The sequence below is a fragment of the Coturnix japonica genome, chromosome 1 (genome assembly GCF_001577835.2).
Source record: "Coturnix japonica isolate 7356 chromosome 1, Coturnix japonica 2.1, whole genome shotgun sequence".
Lineage (NCBI taxonomy): Eukaryota > Metazoa > Chordata > Aves > Galliformes > Phasianidae > Coturnix > Coturnix japonica.
The window spans coordinates 61,494,587-61,515,058 of NC_029516.1; the positions used below are offsets into that span (position 1 = coordinate 61,494,587).

Genomic DNA, 20,472 nt, shown 5'->3' on the forward strand with positions numbered 1-20,472 from the left:
AGTTTGAAAACTATTATTTTTTATTTTGATGATGGTGGTGATGGTGAATGTAAAATTCCTATTGCCACTGTAAGAAGGAACTGCAGTTAGGAAAACAGTGCCAGGAAGAAGGAATAGTACAGCAAAGGAGAAAAAATAGTGGATCTTTCAGTTGCAGATAATACATGTCAAAACAATATTTTCATCCTTTTGGAGCTTAGCATGTAATTGTACTTTCCATTAAAGTATATATCATGAATGAATAGATGCAGTGTTGTTTGGTTACACAGTGGGTGTAAACAATCTCATGTCCTGTGGAATGGAATATAGCTATGTCTTGTAAAATTGAGAAGAATGTGCTTTTTTGTTTTTTTTGTTTTTTCCTGTTTTATTTATGTTTTGGGGTGTTTTTATAATATGTTTTTATCACTGTCATAGGTCAGATGACAATGATTGTGGGTCAAGTTGGCTGCGGCAAGTCCTCACTTCTCCTCGCTATATTAGGAGAGATGCAGACACTGGAGGGAAAAGTGCACTGGAGCAAGTATGTATCACATAGCAACTAACTGTTGTTTTCAGTAAAGAAGGAGAAGTTGGATTTTGCTGTGAGAAATGTAAACTTCATGCCTCAGAACTGCTTGTTAAAGAATTACCTGTCTGCATTACCTAGATCTTCTCTGAAAAGCATCATCAGCTAACTTACGCTTTTCATTGCTGTTTTGTTCATGGCTCAGAGCAGGTAGAGCAGAGTCAGAGTAGGTAAAGTAGAGTGCCTTAGGAAGGGAAAAAATCTAGTCTGGTAATATCTAATATACTGGCCCTACCAGATGATCTGAATAGAAAGAATATTTTACATAGAAAGAACAGAATGTTATCCAATGACCTTCTGTGATTTGAGTCAGCTCTAATTTGCAGTAGTCATTATATGTGAAGAAAGTCTTGCTGCAAAAACAAAAAAACAGCCATGCAGTACGAACAATAAATCTGCTGTGTTCCATCAGAAGGGTTTGTTGTCTAGTAACACTTTACATAATATTTTCACCTCATGTCGTGCCAATAATGAGATTCTTCAAGAAGCACTGGAGGGATGATAGAATAAACCAGTGTGAAAGGAAAACTGATGCTGCGATTTGGATTCACACCTAGATTGTTAAATCGGCTTTGTTGTGCTGCAACTGTACATAGGTGAGGAAATTACAGGGTGGAGCTTCTTCAGTTGAGAGGTGTTATTGGTGTACTGAAATATGGGAAAGACTTATTTTACCACTCTGCTAGCAGAAAGAAATAAAGGGATTAAGTAATAAAATGTGTGCAATGATGTCTCCTGATATCTGCCCAAGCCTCACTTGTTTGATTCAGTGCTACTCTTCACAGTATGCACACAGAAAGCAGAGGGTGCTGAATACTAAAAAGCAAAGGTTCTGAAAAAGATGTTGTTGAGGAGGCAATTGTGGATGCAGTCAGTTCTCCAGTTCTACATAAATTCAGAGTCAGCGCATGAGAACTATGGAAGCTAAGTGAGACAGCAACCTCCTTTCCAGCTTAGGCTACATAGAGGTTATTGGAGAGATGTGCTGTAACCCGAAGACTTTTTCTCTGGTTTTAAAGATCATTTTTGTTTCCTTGAATCTACCAAGCCAAACTCTTCCTAAATAGCTCTTTTGGTTGAAAGGATGAATTTTGTCACAGAGGCCAATATTATTTTTGCCCCAGCCCCTTATTAAAGTAAGTAACCTGTATCATCATCTTTTTTCTTACAGCAATGTTGAAAGCTGGATATTTTTGCTTTCCTGTGTTAGTATGCATGCCGTTTTCTTGTTCTCTAGCCATATTTCACTGTTGGCTATTCTAAACATATGATCTCACTGGAGTAGTAGGTATAGTTGGAGCCAAGGCAAGACTAACTTCAGTGCAGTCACATGTAAACTTCAGCATTGATGGAAAAAAGAATATGTGACTTGCCACGGTTAATTTCTTTGAGATATATCATGGAAACATTGACCTCATAATGAAGTGGATTTTTTCCTGAGTAGATTAAGAAAAAAAAAAAAGAAATCAGAAGAGCGTGGATGTAAATTATTCTCACAACTGGTTTTTAATATGTGTTTGAGAGACTCAGATTAATTCCTATGGAAGGATGAAATCTTAGATTAGAGAAACAGAGCAATCATTGAAAGACACTACATAAAGAATATGAAATAATGTTGAAACTTCACAGTGTTCAAGAGGGTAGGATCACAATGTCAGCTAGCAAGCAGTCTGCACATAACCAAACAAGAAACTCAAGTTTTTGCTAGTGTCTCAGGCTTCCTGAGTATCTTTTTCATTGTAATCTGTAATTTGGTACCATGTTATAGCTGATGCAAGTATGGCTTTTGCTGATAATTTCAGACTGCTGGCAGGGAGCTTAATTTTAGTTATTAGTTATTCACCTAAGTAAGTGGACCCTATCCTTTACATGGTAAAGGTCCTGTTTACTCCATTAGATCCCTCTCCATGAGATTCAACACGCATGAATAATGTAGCTATTGATCCAGGTATAAAGTGCAGTCTAGCTGAATTCAAGTGTAACAATACAGTATAGTAATGATGTATCAGACTTCAGCCGCTGTTAATACTGAAGCGATCCTATAATTTATTATTGTGAAAGTTCATCATGAGGCTTGAATGCCCTGTTGCTCTTGTGATTAGCTGCAGTAAGAACTGTACATGCTATTCCATGAGTTGTCATCATTCTGCTGTCTTGGAGAAAGAAAGTGTATGTGAAATCATGAACAGAACCAACCTTACAGGCCAGACCTCAGTTCTTGCCAGTTACATGAGACATTACAAATGTTAGACAAGGAAGTGGCTTTTTCCTTTCCTGGTGAACAATCAGCTAGAGAGAGTTCTTCAACACTGAAGAATGTGGTTATCTGGATTCAGTGGTTCAGCCATGCCCATTTCAGATCTAAGGGATGGATATGGGGATTATGAGAGAGCCGTATTCTTCTCTTGCAGCCCAAGCCATAGTCAGGACCCTATTCTCAGACAGTTAAAGGGAGAAGAGTAGCAAAATGGAAGGCCTTTTACTTGGGTTACACCTTCCACCCATTGAACTGGTTCCTGTGCAAACACGTTGCTGTGTATGAAAACCACGGAAAACTAAAGTTACTGAAGAAAATAAATCCTCTCAAATGGCTTGTTCTGCATGCTAGCTATGGAATACTTCAAGAAAATTAAGAAAAGTCATCACTTTCCTAGAAGGATCACCAAGTACGTCTGCCTACCTAAAGACTGCAAACACTATAACTCATAGAAAACACTGGAATGCAATCATCATGGACAGATACATTGTTAGCCATATAGACAGCAGTAGCTGAAGTCAGTATATCTACTACTGCTGGTCTTACTGCTTTGGCTTGGTTCAAAAACTAGAAGTTAGATAAAGCTATTCCAATCTGCTGGATAGAATCTCTGTAGAGCTCAGTCCTTGTCTCGCCTCAGGTCTCTTGCCCTTATTAGTAAAGGACATTGTATCTATCATATCTTCCACCATTACAATGGTATCCTAGTGACTTTATATTCCTCTTTTTTTCCTCCATACTCACTGTGCAGGCTGAGGGATTCTGGGCCTGGTCTGACGAGCATTACTCTATTTTAAAATACATGGAGCTATCACACATTGCCAAAATTCCAACCAAATTCTTTTTTTCTTTTTCTTTTTTTTCTTTTCTTTCTTTTTCTTTTTTTTCTTTTTTTTTTTTTTTTCATTTTACTTTTCCTCAAAGCTTTGACTTAAGTACATTTCTAATAGATCAGCTTATATGCTGAAAATATAATCAGTCCACATATACAGGTTTTTCTTAACACTTCAGACTGAAAATCATCATACTTCATTTTGTGGTATATTTTATAGTACAGAATAAAAATCAGTATAGATAGCCATACTTAATAAATAAAGAAATTTGAACCAAGGTTACTAATGCTAGCAAGCAAAGAAAATCTCTAGAAATCTCAGAAGGTTCAGATTCATTCCTCTCCCATGCCCTGCTATTGCATCACCCTTCTGAATTCTACTGAAAGCACAAAACCAAATACTTAATCCCCTTGCATATGTTTATTAGTGGGATTATTAGAAAATGTGGGTTCTCAGAGAACTCAGAATTCAAGAAAACTGAAGTGTAATCATCAAGCATGCAATGAAAAATGTCTATCCAAGGAAGAAGAGTTTAAGGAATCGAGATTCTAAAAATTGTTCTTGCTCATTCAGATAAGCTATCTGTAAGATCATAATGGCAAACATAATCCTCGTAAGGAATCGTAAGATGTTTTGTAGGGCTTGTTCTTGCTTTTTCCTAAATTTTACTTCTGAAGTCATCCCCAGAAGCATTCATGAAAACATTATCACTTTCTTTCTCCACTATTTTAATGCACTGCTGTAAGTGTAAAAGTCTGTGCTCTTTTAATAGAGGAAGTTTAGGTTTTCTTTTTTGTTTGGCTTGACCTAAATTCTGATTTCTCTTTATTCTCTCATTTGTCTTCATTTTCTGCTTCCCTTGAACTTTTTTCCACTGTAGAGAAGGTGGGAAGCTTTTCTGATGAAGGATCAACTTTTATGAAGCAATATCTGTTTTGTGCTTCCTTCTGTGCCTCCCTGACTCTTCTGAGATAATCAGCAGGGCTGATCTAACATATTTTGTGGCAATTGGTGCATGAAGAAATTGGTGCACTTAAAGAAGCCTGAATCATCAGAGTTCTTAGAGAGCTGATGTACAGCACAGAAAGCAACATGTCCCAATTCTGGCACTTTGAGAAGATGCTTACTGTGTTAGTCTGGCACAGTAAGTGCTCTGCTATTAGAATTTTTATGCCCTCTACAAGACTTGGATCCTCTGTTTATGAGCGCAGATGTAGTTATGATATTCCAACAGGCTAGCAGACATTTCCATTGCAGTAGTGAAGTATTTAATCTGGAGGGTTTGTAGATTTGGAAAGAGGATTTCTTTGTTTTGCTCATTTGGTTGTTTGTTTTAAGTGAGACAAATAACACAATAATATCATTTTCTTAGTCCTTTCTTTCTCTAGCCAATTTCCATTCACCTGGTATATAGTTTCTCTTTAAGGTTTTGCAGTTGCAGTGATGTGCTATCATTCCTGGCAGCAATCATCATTGCTGGTCTAGAACTCTTTCAGCTAGTATCCCAAGCCCTTGACACTGTTAATAAGTCAATTACTGGGCACAGGACACTACGAATCATTCATGCCAGTGAATGTGCATGTTCTTGAAAATCCTTAAGAAGTAGAGTCTGACCTCATAAAAGTCTAGGCGCTGCAGTGCTATGCATAGCTTGATGACATCTCTCTGCTACAAAGCAGTTCAGAATTTGTTTTGGTTCTAAAGCAAAAATGTGTCACCTGCACCATGCAGAATTATATCTGCAGAGCTTCTCTTTGGTGCAGGAGAAATCTGTCATTAGAGTTGTTGCCAGTTTCCACGGGTCATTGGTGGAACAGTATGAAGAAGCTGAATTATTGCCTGTCAGTCTTTCATATGCCTATGCAACATTAACAATGTCAGGCTGAACAGATTATAAGACACATTTTTCATTGTTAATGAGTTTTCTAACAACACAGTTTTAACTACCATGCACAACAGATATAAAGATGTAGTGTTTACAAAAGTTCTATGCTTTTGATTGAACCATGTTTATTTTCTCTTTGAAAGATAACAACACACACAAAAACTGAAGTTGCATTCTTAAATATGTACTTAGCTACAGTTCCCTGTATGTAAAATTTACACAATAAGCTATTCTCTGTGTTTTCTGCTTACTAAATGTCATTTACCGTAACTTGCAGTGTAAATGAAACTGAGCCTTCTTTTGAAGCATCCAGAAGGTATTATCTCTGTTTTTAGTGTATCATAATGCACTCATTTTTCAGAATTTCCTCAAGCTTTCATCTATATACCCTTCAGCCATCTCTGTTTCCTTCCTGTTGATAATCATTTCCTATAGAAATAACTGGCAGATTGTGCTAAATCCAGTGGATCCCGATCTTTCCCAGCCACTGTACCACTACCTCAGTCTCAAGTCCAGCACCTCAGAAAGGCCAAAGTCTTGCTTGAAAGATATTGAGCACATCCAGGTCATATTTGACATCACTGGGAATTCATTGTGCTCCATGTCTCACAAGGCAGGGCCTCAAGATGCCAATCATCATTACATATACCCGCCCATGTGCATATCTTCTGTCCAGCACTGGGTTTTGTGCTGCTGCAGACCCAGCTTGGCAGCTGTGTGATGGAGCAAGGCACACAGTGTGCAAAGGGAGCTGGATGTGGTCTGGCTGAAGTTAGCCTGTGATTCCAGCCCTGCTTTCTGTGAGATGGCCTGTAGGTTTAAAAGAAGGGCGAGCTAAATCAAAAAGATGTGCCATCAATGGCAAACAAGTAGTGGCACAGATAGCTGTGGTTGGGACTCACACCATTATTTGATATCTGACATATTTCATGCTAGTCCTTATTGAAATGCCTATGAACTGCTAAAATTTTGGGATACTACTGACTGTTTCTAACCAGCTATTACTCATACCCTAGCACCCTCTCTCTCAATAGCAAATCCTGGATACTTACCTTAAAAATTGCATCAAATATTTGTTTTGAAGCAATACAGTCAAAGAAAAGAAAGACAGGTGTTTAGAATTTTAAACACATTTAAAAGTAAGTCTGAAAAGTACTTGGGATACTGTAATCGTAGAAACACAGAATCATTAAGGTTAGAAAAGACCACTTAGATAATCAAGTCTAATCATCAGCCCATCACTACCATGCCTAATGATTCCTTCCAAGAATGTATGGAGCTGTCTTCTCTGCCACTACCAAGTCAGTCACTGAGCAACTAATAGGCTTAGAGGAAAAAAATATTACCTGGAAAAAAAAAAAACCAAAAGAAAACGTATTTCGTATGTGCAGCCTTGTACAATAATCTAAAATTTCAGAAAACACTGAGTCAGGGATACTGATTACATTTGAACAATGCTTTTTCATTACCTATTCTAAAGTTGGAGAAAAAAGAAAGAAATAATCTGTTTTTTGTTTTTTGTTTTTCTTTGCAATAATTATTCTGAGTATTTGTAATTCTCTTTTGGTTTGAAATTGCATTTACTCAGTTGAGGTAGGTATCAGCCATTTACAGCAGAATAGAGTACAAGTGATAACATAGGATATAGACTGTGCCACCAGCAGAGAGAGTGGGTGCCGCCCTAACAAAAGCAGCTCATTTGCAGTTCTTCCCTTCACTTCTGTAACAACTGCTTTGTCTATGTGTTTCTCTGTATTTTTTTATGAACACATATAATTTCCTGATTCTCAGACACTTCATAATGCGGGTGCTTTGCTTTTTGCTAATGCTCTTTTTTTATCTACAGTAAAAACAGATACTCAGTGGCTTATGCAGCTCAGAAGCCATGGCTGTTGAACGCAACAGTGGAGGAAAACATTATCTTTGGGAGTCCATTTAATAAACAGAGGTAAATATCAATCCAGTCACAGAAATGAACAAACAAGCAAACAGGAAACCCTGACTGCTTCCTTTAAGGTGCTTTGACTTCTTCTGGTAGTGAGTATCTAAGATGTGGATGTGTGTGAGGAATCACATGGCAGAAGTGGCAGTTGTGGGTACAACAGAAGCCATACAAACATTTTTCAAGCAGCTAAACTTATGTGAGATGAAACCCATCTTTGGATGCTGGTGACATATTTTTAGAATCATAGAATCATTTGAGTTGGAAGAGACCTCTGAAGGCCATGTAGTCCAACTCCACTGCAATGAATGGGGACATCAAAGGTAAATCAAGTTGCCCAGGGCCTTATCCAGCCTTGCTTTTTCTTTTAATGGAACTTGAGTTTGTCAGAGGATGCTGGAAACAGAAATACAAGGCATGTTTCCACAGAATTTATGTCCTTATCCTGCTGTGATCAGCTTGCTGGAGCACTCACTTCACAAAAACAGTGCACCTATGTATATATGGGTGCCTCCAAGAAATAACCTTAATTCTTCATGTAGAAGTACAGGAGAAAGGAATGTAAAAGCTGAGATGTGGTTTTTGTTCTGCCTATCCAGTACTTGTGTCATATATCCTTCCAAAAAGGCCAGATAACAAATGTAGTGGAAAAAATGACTTCAGTAAAACAAAGCAATACTAACTTTGTTTTAAATTCTTAAAAATACATTTCATTCCTCTCAGTGTTTTCTTTGATAAGCTGCTTGGTTGCGTTCCCATTTAATAAAAGTAAAGAAATGTCTCAAAATCCAGATAAGCTTCCAGAATGTCAGGGACTAGATTCTTCGGTTCATCAGCCTAACTTCATTCATATCAAAGGGGCAAAGCTGAATTACACCACTCGAATATTCTGACCTCAGATGACCTGAGACACCCCATAAGCCTAGTAAATTCACAACAAATTTCAAATATTTCTGAGTGGTTTTCTGATTCTGGAAAGATCAGAAGCACGGTAAGGATCCTTTGCCCTTTAATATCACACTGAAGCAAAGAGGCACCTAAAAGGGGAAGAAAAATAACTTATTGAAAAATGCCTTCAAATACTCCAGAGTCCAACAAAACTGCTCAGTGGTGAGGAAGAACATACTCAGTAATTGAGGTAACTGAATTTTTTTAAAGTAAACTTGCCAGTGAAGATCTCCAATAAATACGTATGTGAATTTTACAGTGTTTTTGACTTACTTATTTTTGCAATTATCCAAAGATTACAGAGCCATAGTAACTTAGCAGGAAATTTGACGTAGAGTGTTTTTGTGTTAATGAAGTATGTGGCTGGTTAAATAATTGTAATGATCGTATTGGTTTTATAGGTACAAAGCTGTTACAGATGCGTGTTCTCTGCAACCTGATATTGACTTACTACCATTTGGTGATCAGACCGAAATTGGAGAAAGGGTAAATGACCTGAAGGCTTTCATATTTGCTTAATCTGTGTGTTAAGAAGAGTCTCCCTGATGCTACTCATCTGTTCTGTATGAGCTACTACAGTGTTCTAGGAATCGTGACACTGAGAAAGGTGTTATGACACTAGACAATATTGTTTTGTGATCTCTTATCTGGAGAGGACAGTGTTAATTTAAACAATGTCTTTCATTTAAGAGATTACATTTTGCCCCCGTATTTAGCATATGTTGCTTTTTGTTGTGCCACGGAATGACTACACTGCATTTTTTGATACATTGTGGAAAGCAGAGATCCTCAAGGGAAGAGGCTTGTGCAAATTTCATAAGAAAACTGGGAAAGATTTATACTGGACTTATTTCAGTGAGTTTGTTGTTCACTGTGTAAGAAACCCACAGTGGTAGCCATTAGTAGCAGAATAAATAGGCTTTAAAGTGAGGGGGGAAATGGCCCTTTTATAGCGTGTTTGTATAGCAGAGTGCTGCTGTTGTAAGATAGCATGAAGAAGGCTCATATTGTGTGCAGGGTCCTACAGGAAGACAGGGTTACTTGGTGCTGATCTTAAGCCAGAAGAGCTTTATTTTCAAAATCTTGTCAAGCCCATCTCAACTGTACTCTGAATGTGTGTTGAACGACTTTATTTTAAAAAGCAAATTCTGGTATCCCAACAAGGCATACATGGCCATAAAAAGCTTGATCGAATGTCCTTTATCAAATATTTGAGCATCTAGACAAGACTGAATCACAGAATCTCAGAATTGTGGGAGTTGGAAGGGACCTCTAGAGATCATCGAGTCCAACCCCCCTGCCAAAGCAGGCTCCCTACACCACATTGCACAGGTAGGCGTCCAGGCGGGTCTTGAATATCTCCAAAGAAGGAGACTCCACCACCTCCCTGGGCAGCCTGTTCCAGTGCTCCGAGCCCTGTGCAGCTACAGCAGAGGTCTCAGTACAAAAACTAACAAGTTTACTAACAGCTCAGGGTCATGCATGAGTGGCAGGCACTTCATCCTTGAACTATACAGTAGACATGCCTGAAGCAAAAGTGCCATTTTAATGGTTGAGAAACTCTTGAAAAGCAGAGAAACAAACAAACAACATTAATGTGCTCCTTTTAAACAGCTGCACCTTGATTTTCATTTTATTGACATTTTAAGCAACATTTTGAAAACCTTTTTTCCTTTTTCACTGGTATCTCCAAGGTGACATTTTGATCATAATCTCCCAAGTTTTGCTTGCAGAATTTGATGCTAGTATTAGTTGGATTTTGCAATCTAAGAAGCACAGTATGCTTAGAGAAGCTCTTCATAATTCATACTTATCCAAGATTAGTTGATGAACAGTCACTTTGACTATTATGAGAGGATTGTGTTTGTTTGCCAACAGGATTAGCAATTTAACTAACCACTGATTTTTATTGGAACTGTATAATTGTAAAAAACTCATATTTTCCAATTCCTGTCATAATGTTTATTCACAGTTGTGTATATCTGATCTATTACATTCATTAGGGGATTAATTTAAGTGGTGGTCAACGACAGAGAATCTGTGTGGCTCGAGCACTCTATCAGAACACGAACATTGTCTTCTTGGTAAGATTTTTCTTTTTCATATGGATCATGAATAATGGATTCTAGCTCACTGTTTCATCCTGTAGCCCTTTGACTAGGTCTTAATTATTAGAAAAAGTTGAAACATTAGTAATGACAAATGCCTTACATTTTGAAAGAATTATTGAAATTAAAAATATACATTTTGCAAAATCCTATTCTTTTTTTTTATTATTTGATTGCAGGATGACCCATTCTCTGCTCTGGACATTCACTTAAGTGATCATTTAATGCAGGAAGGGATTCTGAAGTTTCTTCAAGAAGACAAGAGGACTCTTGTTCTGGTGACGCATAAGTTACAGTATCTACCACATGCTGACTGGGTAAGGGAAGAGATGTCATGGTGCAGATTTGGTAATGAACAACAGATATTTGAAGTTAGTACTGTAAGTGCTTAACAAATCTACTACTACTTTTGATAATAGAGTCTCCCCTTAATTTTATATATATCTATATATCATGTGTCTAATTGCAACATTACAAAATAGGGATCTTACAATAGGAAAAGCATTTTATTTTTTACTATTTTTTCTTTTTCTTTTTCTTTTTTTTTTTTTTTTTTTTTTTTATTAAAACCACCAGAGAATTGTGACTCAATTGCAATCATGACTATAACTTATTATGACTTATCCTTGGGTTTTTTTACAAGTACAGATAAGCTTGGCTTATAGAAGTTTCAGTTTATGAGCTGTGCCAATAAACTTTAGAAAGTATTATTAAACACTGAATACACCAAACACTGAAATATGCATAATGGTAATATCACCAATTCTAAGACATGTTTTGTGAAATCCACATCTGTGACTATGCTATATATGTTGCTGACTGGACCTACTGGATGCTTTTTCCCCTAGATCATAGCAATGAAGGATGGAATGGTGCTTCGGGAAGGGACTCTCAAGGATATCCAAAACAATGACGTTGAGCTCTATGAACACTGGAAAACTTTGATGAATCGCCAAGATCAAGAATTGGAAAAGGTAAACAGGCAGGGATGGCAAGGAAATATTTTTCAGCTAAATAAAAACAAAACAAAACATCTCAGGAAGCAATTTTTGAACTAGGCACTAAATAAAAATACACGATCTGTGAAGAGCTTAAAGGACTGGAATAGATTGTCTGGGATGTGTGTGGTACATCCATCATGAGCGGTTTTTAAGAACACATTAGCTAAACATCTTTTTGGAATGTTGTACCCAATTGATCTATTTCAGCAAGGGGCAGGTTAAGGGATTCCTAAATTCTTTCTTAGCCTTACGTTCTATTATTGCCATAATCATTTAGGATTCCCTAATAACTATTTTAAAAGGTTTTATCATGCCAGAATGAGCAAGTAAAACAGAAGGAATAAAGTGGACGAAGAGGGATTTTCTAAAAGATATATCCTTAAATACTGTGATTTTGTATTCTGTGGCCTAACTGGTCCAAATAAAGTCTATTTGAGGTTAATGTTAGTGCTAACACAGTGGCAGACAGCACTCTTATTTATTTTATTTATTTCTTATTTACATCTTTAAGCTTTCTTATTACAGGATATGGAAGCTGACCAGACTACTCTGGAGAGAAAAACTCTTAGAAGGGCCATGTACCCCAGGGAATCCAAAGCACAACTGGAAGATGAAGATGAAGGTATGTTCTATCATTTCATTTATTTATTCTATTGTCATGTATATCATTGCTATTCCACTTGAATATCCAATCCTGGCAGTTCATAGCAATAAAATAGGAAGATGTTGGTGAGAGGCTGGATATCTGCAGCTAGCAACACAACCCATCAAGAACATCCTTGGAATGCCACACCAGGTGTAAATGGAGAAATTAGTTCTAAGAAACAATTGGATAGTGCCAGGGAAAAGGTGAACTACAGGCTTCCTCTTAATGGGAGCATTAATCACAGGCAGTCTCATGTCAGTGTTGGCTGGAATGACTGTGGAATGCAGATTGGCTATTTGCAGGCTCCTTATTGTTCCTTGTGTTTAATCTGGCAAAATTCACGACAGATTGCCATTTATGTCATAGGTCCCTGGGGCTTGGACAGCTGCATTTTGAAGAGATTCCCGATCACTGTGAAATAGGCAGAGCTGGATACCAAAGTCCTTGAGATGGAAATGTTACAGTGTCTTAGTTCTTTGGCAGATCTGAGCAGAACACCTCTTACTGTGTGCAATCATCAGTACACTTTATCAGCTGAATGCTTGGCGGAGTTTAAATTGAGGTCACTTTCAAGCTCCTCTATGCAGGAAAGCCTTGCCAACAACCTAATCTCAGAAACTGGAAGGCATTATCTCTTTTTGGAATGAGATAGAAAACGCAGGGAAGAAGGATGTGTCCTTACAGTCCATAGAATGCCTCCAAAATTAGACATCATTAAGATTATAAAACGCACATCAGTAACTTCAGGGCTAAAACATAATCTGACAATACATTCTAGATCATCCAGTACTTATTATGAGACCTATGGAAAGTACATAAAGTCTCTGTGTCCCAAGAAGTATACACGTTTCAAAAGTGTATAATAATGATAACAACTTGAAGAAAATACTTGCTGATTCATTTTTAATGTTCAAAGTCAGATGTAAATTGTATGTCAGCTTAGGGCTGCCAAGAGTTGCATTTACAACTACAACAATAGTTTACAGCTATCAAGCAAGAGAAGGTAATCATTTCTCTTCTCTAAGTGTGGCCTGCATAACTGTCAGATGCATTTTCTTTTTATTTTGAGAAAATATGAATGGTAATATTTACGCATATATGAAATATATATTTCCCATAGCAGAAGACTGCCATCAATTGTATTTCATATGATGTGAAAACTATTATACAGTCAATGGTAGGTCTTGTAAATAGACAAAATTGAAGTACCTCTAAATAAAGCAAGACTAGAAATTCTTAATGCAATAGATGACAGAGAGTCTTCATTGGAAAACTTGAGTGAGCTTTCTGTAGTCTTTCATGTAACCCAAAGAATTCTACTGACAGTACAACAAAGGCAGAACTGGTTGGAAAAGACCTAGTCTCTACTATTAATACAGTCAGTACTAAAGACTTGAGTTATAAAAACATTTGATTAGCAAAACTGTATCTTGTCAAAGACAGTCTATAGGTTACTTAAAGACCGTAGGTGAGGCCTTAAGAAGATATGTCTAGAGCATTTTCTCTTTTCAAATGATAAGTTTAATTTTGCCATTAAGGAGTAAAATTCAAAGAAAAAATGTTAACCACATACAGTAAAACCATATATAATTGTACTGAATCCAAGCTAACTTGATAAAATATCCGTGTCACAGAGGAAGAAGAGGAAGAAGATGAAGATGACAACATGTCAACTGTCTTGAGGCTCAGAACAAAGATGCCATGGAAAACCTGCTGGAGATATCTAACATCTGGAGGATTTTTCTTGCTCTTTCTGATGATTTTCTCAAAGTTGTTGAAACACTCAGTTATAGTGGCTATAGATTATTGGCTTGCTACATGGACATCCATGGACAATGTAAATGAATTCAGGAATGCTGATGATGTTCAGAGCGCAGAAAAGGTAGGTCATACTTTGGAGCTTGACAGAAAAGCATAATCTTTAAGAGAGAGAGAAAATGTTCTAAAGTAATTGTTTGCTGTTATGTCAAAACCATTTGGACTGGAAAGACAGATAGAGATCATAAAATCAATCATTAGATGCACTGAGTAATTAATGCAAAAATATAAGGCAATTCAAACTTTATCAGTCTTTTCAAAATGAGTAAACAGAACCAAAAGCAGAGGTTAGAAAAATAGTTGAAGAATGAGGACTCACATACCAAACTTTTTCATCTGGATTTTTTAATACCTATGTCAATTACTCCATTTTTCTAAGTAAGTACTAACTATCCACTTATGGCCTGTCAAAAATAATAAAAAAAGAAGTCTTCAGGTATACTACAGAAATAGGGTATGTTTATTGCTGTAAATTTGACTAGTCTGCAAATATCAAAATCCATCTGGTGATTTTTTTGGAAGTCTTAAGTGTTTTATAGCCTGGCAGATTGATTGGAAATTTGATTTGCTCTGAGAATTTTAGTAGTGTTTGAATTTAATAATGTGGAAGTTTCCAAAGTCTCCAAAGTGCCTCAAGCTCTTGAGAGGTTCTACCCTGGTTGTCCGAGCTCCTTGACTAATCATTCACATACTTCTGTATTTATTTTGTATTTACCCAGCTAGTCTACCTTCCTAGTTTTATTACTTCAGGGTCTTGAAGGATACTTACCAGTAGTTTGAGAGATCTTGAAACTGACAGATATTCTAATTATGTGAACTTGATGTATCTCAGTTCCAAGATAACTTTTTTATTTCCCCAATAATGATATTAATATAATAACAAAGCATTTGCAATATGACATAACAGCTATTTGGTATGAGGTAGTAGTTCCAAAGAGCAGTACCTTGGGAAATTTACAGCAAAAAGCTATTTGTATTTACATCTATGTCTGACATCTTTGTCATTTTATTAGACTTACCATGTAGCTGTCTTCAGCATCCTCTCTGGAGCAGGAATTGTCCTATGTCTCATCACTTCCCTGACTGTGGAGTGGATGGGCCTCACAGCAGCCAAAAATCTACATCATAATCTCCTCAATAAAATCATCCTTGGACCAATCAGGTACAACGAAAATAATGTTATCCCTGCACATTTGTTTTTATTGCTTAGCTTTAGAAAATGTCTGTACACAGCCTTGCATTTGGCTGACTAAGACTTTTATCCAAAATTGGAATTCCAAACCAGATAACTTTTTGCTTTTAATTTGTTCCACAGGTTCTTTGATATGACTCCACTGGGGCTAATTCTGAATCGCTTTTCTGCTGATACAAATATAATTGATCAGGTAGATGTATCAATATATTCTATTTATTATATCTTGGCTTTGTAAGTGAATAAGATTATTAAAGTATTAATTAGAGAAAAACGTAGCAAATAGAAGCTCTGGAAATGATAATAGACAAATTCAAAATATGAGGGCATGCAACTAATTAAAAGTGTTAGCAGATCTCAGTTCTTAATTACTTCAAAAACAGATTAGTTGCTTCTGTTAAGAGAACTGGATTAGCAAAACACCAGATTTGGGGTTCAAATCGGGAAAACGGAGAATAGAATATTACTTTTACTATGAGGAGTATCTGTGAGATAAGTAGATGGTCCATTTTGTCAGCAGTATATACGAATTTGGAGCACTCAGGTTAAGGGATGGATACTTTCACTGTGTCTATTTATCAAAACATCTGGATGAGCAACAATCCGGAATGTACGAGTGATGGGAACATGAAAGTAAAATTGAGAGGTTCTGTGAAAGTGTATGCTGTTTCTCTAAATATTTGATACGTCAGTATTCACTTTCTTCCCTATTATGTGATTAAGGTGGAAATGGTCTTTGGAATACTGACCTCTAGAAAAAGAAGTACTAAGTTTTTTTTTTAACTTCTGCACATTCAGGCTCTTGGTAGGAAGCAAGAATCAAGGAACCTATAGAAATATAATTCCACTTTCCCTTTGGCACTGACTAGGAAAAAGCAAGTAGTGCTACTATTGTCTTTTTTGTTGTTTGTTTGTTTGTTTGTTTTGTCTTATACATATTTTTCTTTTTGCTCTAGCACATTCCTCCTACCCTGGAGTCTCTTACCCGGTCCACTTTACTCTGCCTGTCAGCCATTGGAATGATCTCATATGCCACTCCATGGTTCCTTGTTGCCCTGGTGCCCCTTGGGATAGCATTTTACTTCATCCAGAAATACTTCAGAGTTGCTTCCAAGTATGTACTAAAAAAAGTGCCCCAAAAATTTCTTTTATAAAGTTGATACATAAGAATTGTGTAGGAATGTGAGGTTGTTGAAACTACTATAAGGGGTAAGTTGTCATAGTGACCATGGTGTCTTGTATCTGATTCTGAGGTGTGAGTTTGAGCCATAAGCTAGAAAATATTTCCAGGTGAGTTGATGAAAAATAGAGTATTTTGGGAACTAACTAGTTGCTTCAATTGTGTACACTATTCACTATGGAGATCAATGAGCTTGAAATTTGTTAGTCAACTGAGACAGCTTACAGGTTTTGCTTTGATCTTTTTAGAGTCAGTAGCAAATGGAAAATAACTTCCTGGATTAATGCTAGTCATTGCTTTTTCTTTGGAAAAAGAAAAATCTGCATAACATCATTTCTACCATACAGCAACATCTCATATTCAGAATGGTTTGGCTGGTTTTCAAGCCATAAGTTTCAGCAAGAAGAGTCTCAGAGTTCTGTTTTTAGTGCCAATATATAGTTTATTAACACATCTTAAGCAAGTCATTCAAACGTTTTTCTTAAACTCAGTCATGTTTCTTATTTTCATTTTCTTTTTTTAATAAGCCAGATGTCTGGCTGGCTTTACTCCACATTCTGATACTTAAAAATACACATCAAGGTGCCTGCTGACATAAAATGCATGGAAGCCAAAATGACCTACCAGACAGCATCTGTCACTGCAGACCCTGTATCCACAAGAGGTACATGGTAAAGCATTAACTTGTTCTGTAGCATCCGTCTAAGAGAGACAGTGATTTTCAACTGAATGTAACAGTACAGCTGATTTCTTGTTTAGGCAGCCCAAGAAAGAATTGTGCCTGTTATTTCTGATATTTAAATCAGTGCATCAGCTGGGGCATAAAGCAACATAGCAGTAATTTAGCTTCACTGTCTCCAGCTTTTCTCAGAATTTCCAAGGATGTTTTTCCATAAGAAAACTCCATAATATCAGAATTGATAAAATACAAACTGTTCATATCTGAAATAGTTTGCTTAATTTGTTTAAGATTTTGTGGAAACCTTGTTCTTTCCTCCCTGCTTTTCCAAATTAATGCTGTGCAGGGCAGACCAAGGTCTCAAGGTAGCTAAGGAACCAGGAAACCTGGATTTCATTCATAAATCCATTATGATCTTCTGAGTGTCACTTTGTCCTTCTACACACAGCAGTGTACATTGTTTAAATTTCTTACTTAAAATACACAAGAGGAAGCAAAGCCTGATGTCTTGGGCCCTGGAATGTACTATGTTTTCTCTCTGTGAGTAAACTTTCTATCCATCTCCAGAACTGTTTTTTCCACAAGCTATATTGATGGCCACAGCATACATAGCCAGCACGAATTACCCCTGTAGGTCAGTGCACACACACATGCATCCATTGGCTCTGCAGCTGCAAGTGTATAACAACTTCATTCATTTTATCTCCTTACAGTTTTCTGGGAAAACATGCATCAGCAAGTGCTTTTTTAGAAGTGCTTTTAAATGATAGTATTTTAAATCACCTGTAAGGTATATAAGTTTTTGTTGTGTTCTTTCACTTCATGATAGAAATAAATAAATGCAATGGTTATTTGTAGAAAATATATTCCTGGGAAACAGAGGATGAATGAATAGCTTAGTCCAGTATTTATAACATACTTGCATGCAGTACTTGCCAGACATATAAGCTTCACTAATTTTTAGAAATGCAAATATTTACAGTATTTCTTACAGCACTTAGACTCTTTCTTGTATTTTTCCATTACATCTCTCAAAACCCTCTGTGTATTTTCCATTATCAATCCAAAATAGAGCATATTTATCATCAAAACATTAGCAACAAATTCAGTTCTGTATATTGTAACATTCAGCATCATGGAGCAGTTATTTCTGCTGGCCTACCTAATACAGCATGCAAACATAGTAGTATTTTAATAAGGAGTTTAAATATCTAATGCTCTGGCCTCTGTTCTGTTTATACTTCAACAGCTGACTGGTATGCCAACAGTAGTGTGTTAAAGAAAGATGTATTTGTATCTGTGCCTTGGAAAACATTCTTGATCCAGGAGACTGGAACTTTTATACTTAAACACCATTGCTGTGTTCAGGTTTTGAAAATAAGGAAGTTAGTTTCTCATTCATATCTCTTCTTTATTGGTGCCATCTCTATTTCAACCAATGGGGCAATATTAACACTACAGTTAGATCAGTTATACTCTGCCATATTTCATGTTTAGCATGTTTTTGTACTTAGAGATACTGAAAATGAGGAAAGGTTTACTTGGAAAAGCATTATCTTTGTCAGGCCAACAATATGCCTACGATGAAATGGATGAGCTTGCAGACATACAAGCTCTGTTTTGTACACGATGTAAGAGCCACAGATAATATGCTATGAAGTTTCAAACTGTTCTGAGCTAGTTATGTTAATTATACTAATAAACTGGAGTGTCTGTGAGTCTGAGTTGCTAGTTGCTGGCTATAATTGACAGCAGGGTTTTAGCCAGGAGACAGCTGCTGACGTTACTGACAAAAGAAGCTCAGCTGTGGCCAAAGACTGGAGCCATGGAGATGGCTGGGAGGTGATTCATAGAATCATAGAATCACCAAGGTTGGAAAAGACCTACAAGATCATCCAGTCCAAATGCCCACCTATCACCAATATTTCCCTCTAAAACATGTCCCTCAGCACAACATCTAACTATTCCTTGAACACCAGGGTTGGTGACTCCATCACCTGCCTGGGCAGTGCATTCCAGCTCCTGGCTATACTTTTGGAAAAGCAGTATTTCCTTACATACAGCCTGAATCTCCCCTGGCACAACTTGAGGTCATTCTCTCTAGTTCTATCACCAGTTACACGAGAGAAGAGGCTAATGCGTAGCTCACCTAAACCTCCCTTCAGGTAGTTAAAGAGAGCAACAGGGTCTCCCTTGAGCCTCCTCTTCTCCAGACTGAACAATCCCAGCTTCCTCAGCCACTCCTCTTAAGATCTGTGCTCCAGACCCCTCACCAGCTTCGCTGCCCTTCTTTGAACATGTTCCAGGTACTCAATGTCTTTCCTGTACTGAGGGGCCCAAAACTGAACACAGTACTCGAGATGCGGCCTCACCAGTGCTGAGTACAGGGGGATGATTACCTCTCTGCTTCTGCTGGCAGCACTACTTTTTACGCAAGCCAGGATGCCATTGGCCTTCTGGGCCACCTGGGCACACTACTGGCTCATGTTCAGCCAAACATCAATCAATACCCCCAGGTCCATTTCCTCTACACAGTCTTCCAGCAACTCTGCCCCAATACTGTAATATTGCCTGGGGTTGCCGTGGCCTAAGTGCAGTACCTGGCACTTGGCCTTGTTGAACCTCATCCCATTGGCTTCAGCCCAGCAATCCAACCTCTCCAGCTCCCACTGTAGGGCCTTGTTACCCCCAGGCAGATCAACACTTCCTGCCAACTTGGTGTCATCTGCAAAAGTCTTCTGTAGCAATAGAGAAATGTGACATTTCTGTGCCAGGATATAGGAATTCACTATAGAAACTGTAACTTGTGCAGTTCTGAAAAGAATATGTACAATACATAAGGTGTTGATTGTTGTCCATTATGAGGTACTTTTTCTATGGATAGAGATGTAATAGCTGTTGTTTTGTTTTCCTGCCCCAGGGACCTCCAGGAGCTCGATGACAGCACCCAGCTACCATTACTCTGTCATTTCTCTGAAACAGCAGAAGGCCTTACCACCATCAGAGCATTCAGGTGAAAATGATCAGAGAGAAGCTTGGGTTCCACTCTGACTCATGTAGCTTGCTCGGAGCATGTCAGAGGGTAACTTATTTGGTTTAGTAGACTTTAAGCAATCATATAAAAGAGTAGCAGGGTTTGTTTTATTGTTTTGCTACACCTCTGAACACTTGCACATGTGTTCAGCAACATAAGTATCTGTATTGGTTTTCACTGAATTAATTGTAATTCAATAATTTAATAATAATAATTAAAGTTGATAACATTTTTGGATATATTATTTAAATTTTTTAAGATATTTAGTTTAATCATGCCTTACTTGGACAATAGGAAACTCTCCTTTGCAGGGCAAGAGCAGGCATCACACCTCCTATATTTGTGCTATATCTTACGAGCTGTATTATCCAAATGCCTCTA

At 37.3% G+C, this 20,472-nt stretch overlaps 1 protein-coding gene across 10 annotated transcripts in view; it reads left to right on the forward strand.

Moving 5' to 3' along the window:
* Positions 1-20,472, forward strand: part of ABCC9 (ATP binding cassette subfamily C member 9) — a 73,855-nt gene that overhangs the window by 35,484 nt on the left and 17,899 nt on the right. For 8 of the 10 annotated variants that reach the window (XM_015869389.2, XM_015869332.2, XM_015869338.2 and 5 more), the window contains 13 exons: positions 418-523; positions 5,821-5,859; positions 7,390-7,491; positions 8,835-8,919; positions 10,437-10,517; positions 10,721-10,858; positions 11,390-11,515; positions 12,068-12,164; positions 13,823-14,070; positions 15,020-15,168; positions 15,322-15,391; positions 16,155-16,312; positions 19,978-20,070. In XM_015869389.2, the coding sequence (XP_015724875.1) occupies positions 418-523; positions 5,821-5,859; positions 7,390-7,491; positions 8,835-8,919; positions 10,437-10,517; positions 10,721-10,858; positions 11,390-11,515; positions 12,068-12,164; positions 13,823-14,070; positions 15,020-15,168; positions 15,322-15,391; positions 16,155-16,312; positions 19,978-20,070 (1,492 nt within the window). The remainder of the gene's footprint in view (positions 1-417; positions 524-5,820; positions 5,860-7,389; positions 7,492-8,834; positions 8,920-10,436; positions 10,518-10,720; positions 10,859-11,389; positions 11,516-12,067; positions 12,165-13,822; positions 14,071-15,019; positions 15,169-15,321; positions 15,392-16,154; positions 16,313-19,977; positions 20,071-20,472) is intronic. The other 2 variants (XM_015869409.2, XM_015869399.2) reach the window with 1 other exon arrangement.